This window comes from Lactuca sativa, chromosome 5 (genome assembly GCF_002870075.4).
Source record: "Lactuca sativa cultivar Salinas chromosome 5, Lsat_Salinas_v11, whole genome shotgun sequence".
Lineage (NCBI taxonomy): Eukaryota > Viridiplantae > Streptophyta > Magnoliopsida > Asterales > Asteraceae > Lactuca > Lactuca sativa.
This window is the reverse complement of record NC_056627.2, coordinates 295,475,026-295,482,421: the sequence shown is the minus strand read 5'-3', so window position 1 is coordinate 295,482,421 and position 7,396 is coordinate 295,475,026. Positions and strand designations below refer to the sequence as shown.

At 26.8% G+C, this 7,396-nt stretch overlaps 1 protein-coding gene across 1 annotated transcript; it reads right to left on the bottom strand.

Moving 5' to 3' along the window:
• Positions 1-395, bottom strand: LOC128126044 (uncharacterized). Its single transcript, XM_052763754.1, has 2 exons — positions 258-395; positions 1-201 (listed from the first exon to the last, which is right to left on the bottom strand). Exons 1-2 carry the CDS (start codon positions 393-395, stop codon positions 1-3), a joined length of 339 nt encoding a protein of 112 aa, XP_052619714.1.
• Between the last annotated feature and the right edge of the window lie 7,001 nt (positions 396-7,396).

The window sequence follows — 7,396 nt, the reverse complement described above, 5'->3', positions numbered from 1 at the left end:
TTAAAATACAATGCCAATTAACAAAATTACTCCAATAACCACCAACATCACCAACACAAACTTCAACAACTTGATCACCTGCAGAACACCACTAGCAACAATTTCGTTATAGGGCTCCCTTTCATTAGCATAAAACTCCATCTCTTCTGTGTCAAGCCACTTGAAATATTTACACCTTTTTTGGTACCCTGCCAACAAAAGCTTCATTTACTAACTTTTGAAAGATAACAAAATAAAACAAAATCCCTCAATTTTACCTTATAGTTAGGGCATGCCTTGAACTTTCTTCCTGGGTTTTTATCAGTTCTTGAAACTGAGTATTGCAGTTGATCACCACAATCACACTTAGTGCGATAAATCGGTTTGCTGATAGAAGTTGTTGAAGACGAAGCCATGGAAAAGAAGAAGACGTGATGTGTGAGGAAGAACGCCTTTTGCAAGAGTGAAGGAGAGGTTTTGGGGAAAAAGTGGATTTTGGGTATCTAAAATGTTAGGGTAACCTATTAAATCGACGAAACCGGCTACCATTGACTTTTCATAACCAGTCAACACAATTAATGGCAAATAAGTAACAAATAAAAATATTAGAGTTAAATCGAAACGGACATGTATAAATAATGGTTTTTAAGGTATTAACCCAACTAAAATCAATCTTGTTGGCTCCTAAGTTAAATCAATAGTTAATTCGTAATATACTGATTACACAGATCAATTAAAACAAGAAAACGAAGAACGAATATCGATTTGGTGGCTAGAAAGATATGCTACTCTGCCATCGACCTCTACAACCTCAAGCAAGATCATGCTCCTCCGATACCATCTCGCCAACGAGATCCAAGCCAAAGAACTGGAATTCAAGGGTTAATGGTAGAGGAGGTTAAGTCGCTGGAAAGGGTTGGTGGTGGAGGAGGTGGAAGTTACAGGGAGATCGTGTTGTGATTGGAGGTTGGTTTGAGGTGACGATTATAGCTTCACCAGATGATATTTAGGCCAGTAGTCGGAATGACCAAATCCCAAATCGGAAACCAATCATTCAAATACAGGCCCTAAATTCTGATTTCTTCAATCTATCTTCTTGAACAAATACACAAATACATGCTCTAAATTCCGATTTCGTCAATCTCCCACCACAACTTTCATCAACCTTCTAACATCAACATCTTCAACCTCACACTGTTGCCATCATCCCTCTAATCCAAGCCCTAAATCGATAGATCATCGGTGAGAGTTCTTCATGTCTTTCATCTTCCCCTTTTCTTTCACTAATGAACACAATGAACACCAAGTATCCTTAGTGTTTGTATGTATAAGAAAGATTGGTCCAAAACCAAATGATTTACGAGAAACAAACAGAATAATCCCCTGCCACTTACCTGTATATAAAGCCACCATCCTTGTCTCTTCATTACAACATACCCTTCACCAACAGACCATCCTTATTTTCTATATACCAGTCACCATGGCCATTATCAACCTTTAGATTTTGATACTAAGAAGAAGAAAAATGGAATTTGATTCCTTGTTGTTGTGGAATCTCGCACATACACAGAAAAGTTGTGAATAAGACGTAAGTAATCATCGATTAGGAACGAAGAAAAGGGGTGTCGTTCAGTGACTGAGACCTTTGATCGATTGATAGATGGAGAAAAAAGAGCAATGTCGATCTCTGTTTTGCTTGGGGTAAAGGCTACGAACGCAGAAGCAAGCTCAATCGGGATGTAGAAGCAAGCACAATCACCGGTTGATTTTTGTGATGGGGGAACCGGGAAGAAGACGTATTGTTCTTCTTGGGTAAAGGGTAGGGGTTTTTCTTTAATTTAGGGTTTCAAAAGAGGGGGAAAAGGCCACATATTAGAAAAAAGAACAATAAAGCCAAATAAGCTTAGTGTAACTGGTGAAACCGGGTAAAATGTGGATAATTCCCCTGTTTAACAGGTAAAAAAAACGAGTTTAATAGTCCATTGTGCAAAAAAATAACTTTATTGACCAAATCAGATAATAGACGAAACTTTGATGTGCTACAGTTACATTTTTCCAAAAATATATTTTAGGTAAAAAATATTATTACATTATATATATATATATATATATATATATATATATATATATATATATATATATATATATATGAATGATGCTTAAACTGTAAAAAAATTATGTATATATGTTTATTTATAAGTGAATAACAAATGTATTGTAATAAAAATTAAATTAATTTTTATTCACTTATGAATAATGATAACTAAAACTATAAAAAAATATATTTTTTGTTAAAACTATATTAATATTGATGTCTATTTATAGAGAATAAAAAATTATAAATTCTGATACATTTAAAATCATTTTCGATAAAAAAAATAGCTCTTTAAAAATTAAAAATAAATAAAAAATATGTAGTTTGTATATATATATATATATATATATATATATATTAAGGTAATGATTAACATAGTTTATGGAAACAAACTACAACTTTGAAAAACACATGTACAATCATTTTCTTTTTGTGTCGGTGTCATGGAGGTTTTGCACCAAAACTAAATGATTGGTTGAAAATGATTTTTTCATTCTCAACCTTTTTTTTATTTTCTTAATTGAACTTATCTCTCTTTCTCTCTTTCTCTCTTTATATATATATATATATATATATATATATATATATATATATATATATATATATATATATATATATATAGAGAGAGAGAGAGAGAGAGATCTGATAAAAGAATTGTAGGAAGATAAGAAGTTTTATTTTATATATTTTTGTGGTGAACAAAACAAATAAATCACTAAATTAATAAAAAATAAAATGATTCACAAAAAACCCCCAAAAAAACATATTCATGATTTATTTTTATGATGATTTTGTTGTTATTCACTTAAATTATCGTAAAAGTTAATTTTTTGATTTACTTAAAAATAAATCATGAAAGTGTTTTTTTGTAAATTTTATTTGTTTCGTCTTCCCAGTACATTGGAGCGTTTAGGTAGCAAATTTGAAATATGTGGCCTGCAATTGTTCTTTCATTCTCGATATCATATATATATATATATATATATATATATATATATATATATATATATATATATACCTCTTAAAACTCAAGATATGACTAATATCCTTTATAATATAGTATAAGATATATATATATATATATATATATATATATATATATATTAGTCATATCTTGAGTTTTAAGAGGTATATGGTACAAAGTTTTTTGTATAAATCAATTATACATAAATAGATCATTTATACTTGCCAAAAAGTTTAGAGACTTGATTTAGTAAAGGTTATTAAGAAATTTAATTTAGACAAAAATGACAGTTTTAAATTATTAAATTTCTCTATATAAATTAATATACATTTCTTAAATTAGACAGCAGTAATAATTAATTTACATCAAATTTATAAACAGTCAATATAAATATAAGTGCTAAACATAAAGATTTTATTTAAAAGTTATATTTTTTTTAATTACATAGTAATTAAAAATAAAATATAATAATTATTTTCCCGTAAGAAATGATTTAGTAAAAGTTAATTTTTTGATTTACTTAAAAATAAATCATGAAAGTGTTTTTTTGTAAATTTTATTTGTTTCGTCTTCCCAGTACATTGGAGCGTTTAGGTAGCAAATTTGAAATATGTGGCCTGCAATTGTTCTTTCATTCTCGATATCATATATATATATATATATATATATATATATATATATATATATATATATATATATATATATGTATATATATACCTCTTAAAACTCAAGATATGACTAATATCCTTTATAATATAGTATAAGATATATATATATATATATATATATATATATATATATATATATATATATATTAGTCATATCTTGAGTTTTAAGAGGTATATGGTACAAAGCTTTTTGTATAAATCAATTATACATAAATAGATCATTTATACTTGCCAAAAAGTTTAGAGACTTGATTTAGTAAAGGTTATTAAGAAATTTAATTTAGACAAAAATGACAGTTTTAAATTATTAAATTTCTCTATATAAATTAATATACATTTCTTAAATTAGACAGCAGTAATAATTAATTTACATCAAATTTATAAACAGTCAATATAAATATAAGTGCTAAACATAAAGATTTTATTTAAAAGTTATATATTTTTTAATTACATAGTAATTAAAAATAAAATATAATAATTATTTTCCCGTAAGAAACGATTCGTCAAAATAATTATTTATCGCCGCTGCTTTGTGCGGGCACACATCTAGTGTGTGTGTGTGTATAGGGATATATATATATATATATATATATATATATATATATATATATATATATATATATATATATATATATATATATAGAGAGAGAGAGAGAGAGAGAGAGAGAGAGAGAGAGAGTGAGTGAGTGAGTGAGAGATTTAGGTTCAACTAAGAACAAATATGTAATCAAGAACACAAGAACAAATCTGAGCCACTAGTTTTATAATAAAAATGACATTTTAATTAGATAGGGATATTTTAAGAATCATTCTTTTATGTTTTGTAAACATATATACGTAAAGTTTTTAGATTTATCCACATCATCGATTCTTTATCAAACGTTTCACTTAATCGTCCAAAATCATTGATTCATCATAAAAAAAACCTTTGATTTTAATCTTAAAGCACTGATTCGTAATCCAAAATTTTTGATCCTAAGAACTTGAAATTGTTGTTCAACCTTTTCTAGAAGTCCATATTCATTGATCTTAAGAATAACTATTAGTAATTGCGTAGATTTATCAATCTCAACATTTTCTAACATTCGTCAAATATCAAAATTCATCAATCAAATATTTATCAACATCACACAAAATTCAATGATACAAAAATGCATCAACATAATCATACAATCATCAGATTTTTCTCAACCTCATTGTTCAGCTAATAAAACATGTACAATCTAGTATTCATCGCTTTTTTCATAAATTTTTATCTCAATATATTGGTTTTTAATCAATTTTGATTGGATTTGGTTTGACTTGTATTTTTTTTGTTTACTTATTCAAGTTTTGTTAATGACCTTAAATTTTATGCACTACAATTATTTGATGAAATGCTTCAAAGTGTTTTTTCATATTTTTTTTTATATTTCAATCCTATGGTTTTTCATAGATTTTGATATGATTTGGTTTAATTTGGATTGTGATCAATTCTTCAAGTTAGTCACCGTTGTTGAACTTAAGTTGTATGTATATCAACTGTTTGATGAAATGTAATTTTTATATGTTATTCACATATAAATTATACATCACAACTTATGATTACTTTATCCTCTCAATAAACATATATTTATTCATATGTGAATGTATAATTTATTTAAATTATATAATCACATATGAATATTACATAATATGTTTTTTTGTTAACAAGATATGAACACATATGAATATTATATTGTATATTCAGTTATATTCACATGTGAATCCTACATTACATATTTTGTTTATATTTGGTATATCCATGCATTGAGGTATATTCGTATGTGAACATTATATAAAATTTAAATTCACATGTGAGTATACAATGTTATATTTACTTGCGAATATACCAAGAATATTCACATGCGGATATACCAATAATATTCACATGTAAATCTACTAGTAACTAAAAGTTATATTTACTTGATCTTCTTACTAAACATATAATGGTTCATATGTGAATGTATATTTTCTTTATATGGTATAACCATATGTGAATATTACATGATATATTATTTTTATATGGTATATTCATGTGCGAAGTTGTATTCACATGTAAATATTACATTATACATTTAGTTTATTTGATATAATTACATATGAATCTTACATTACATGTAATGTTCACATGTGAATATATGAAGTAACATTCACATATGAATATACATGTAATATTCACATGTGAATAAATCATTATTACTATTAAATAACAATATATGTTTATTATAACATTTTTATGTGTATTTACATATTAATAAGGGGATGATTATACTTCAACAAGTGCATAACATTTTATTAGCGGTTGATTAATGTCCTAAGAGTTGACGGTTAGCTAGTCCAAAAAAGGAAGACATTATTGATGAAGACAATATAGTTGCTATATTCACATGTGAATGTTGTACAATTGAGTATATTCATCATTTTTATCATGTTAGATTAAGATGTGAATAGTTTTCATGAAACAATATATATATATATATAGTAAAATATTGTACAATTCAATTTGTTTTTTAACCCAATGATTTTCTTTATTTATTCATATGCGATTAAAACTAACAAGTCATGATGATGTCAGCACTAGTGTTACACCCTCGGCCAAAGGCGGAAACATCAGACTCTGCAACGTCTTCATGAATCATAGATATTGATTACATTGAACAATTACACATAAAATATAATAAAACTACTACTTTTATGATCAATAGATATTACATCATAATAAGTTTTACAAGTAACAAAAAATTCAAATGCAATTAATGTCTTAAATAATCGAACAATAATAATGCCTCCAGTGAATCCATGAATGTTACTCCCAAATGTGTTGGTACTTCCGACTTCTAGTTTAATGAGAATACACACGGTTTTGAAAACGTCAATATAATGTTTGTGAGTTCACAAGTTTTTATCGTTTTAAATCGAAAGTATCAAGTATTTGTTTTATAAGTATTTTTTACTATTTCAACTTATATAATTAGTGGAGTATCTTTATTCCAAGTGTTAATTCAACTTATATAAGCAGTGTTGAATTCTTGTCCCATAGTAGTGTTTTACTATATATAAGTTTTAGTATTAACTTATTTTAGTAATTTCCCTTATGGCGTGTTGGAGGTGGTGTTGAAATGAGTTCCCATAATCGAGTTGAATGACTGAGAATTATCCCTCACCACGACACTTCATCGGACGTCGAAAAAAAATTATGCTAGACATTTATCTCTATCGTGACTCATCTGTCAAGGTTGTAGCTAGCAACCACATGTGGGGTTGTCAACCTCGTTTAAATCTATACATAACTATCCCGCTCACTTAAGATTTAACAATTACAGACCTGAGATATTAGCTAAATAATTAGCATAATGTGATGAATAAGTCTTATTAACACCAAGTGAAAAACCCTAATTGTTTTCAAGTTTCCAAGTTATTAGATTCATGTTTCCTTTTTATAATTATATTAATATAATTATAATGTTTATTTATCTTTGAAGGATATAATATAGTTATTATCTGAGCGGAGTAATGACATAAAATTTAGTATTATCCATTAAAATCAATAGAATAACAAACTAATAGTTCAATATTATCCATTAAAATGAACAGAATAATGGCATAATATTTTAGTATTATCCATTAAAAATGAGCAAGAGTAAACAGAGTAATCACTAGGCATAATAT

Bases quoted from the DNA above. Each gene is read 5' to 3' on its own strand.
- LOC128126044 (XM_052763754.1), bottom strand. From the start codon at position 395: ATGGCTTCGTCTTCAACAACTTCTATCAGCAAACCGATTTATCGCACT. The intron at 202-257 runs GTAAAATTGAGG...TAGTAAATGAAG, and splicing joins AGGCATGCCCTAACTATAAG to CTTTTGTTGGCAGGGTACCA.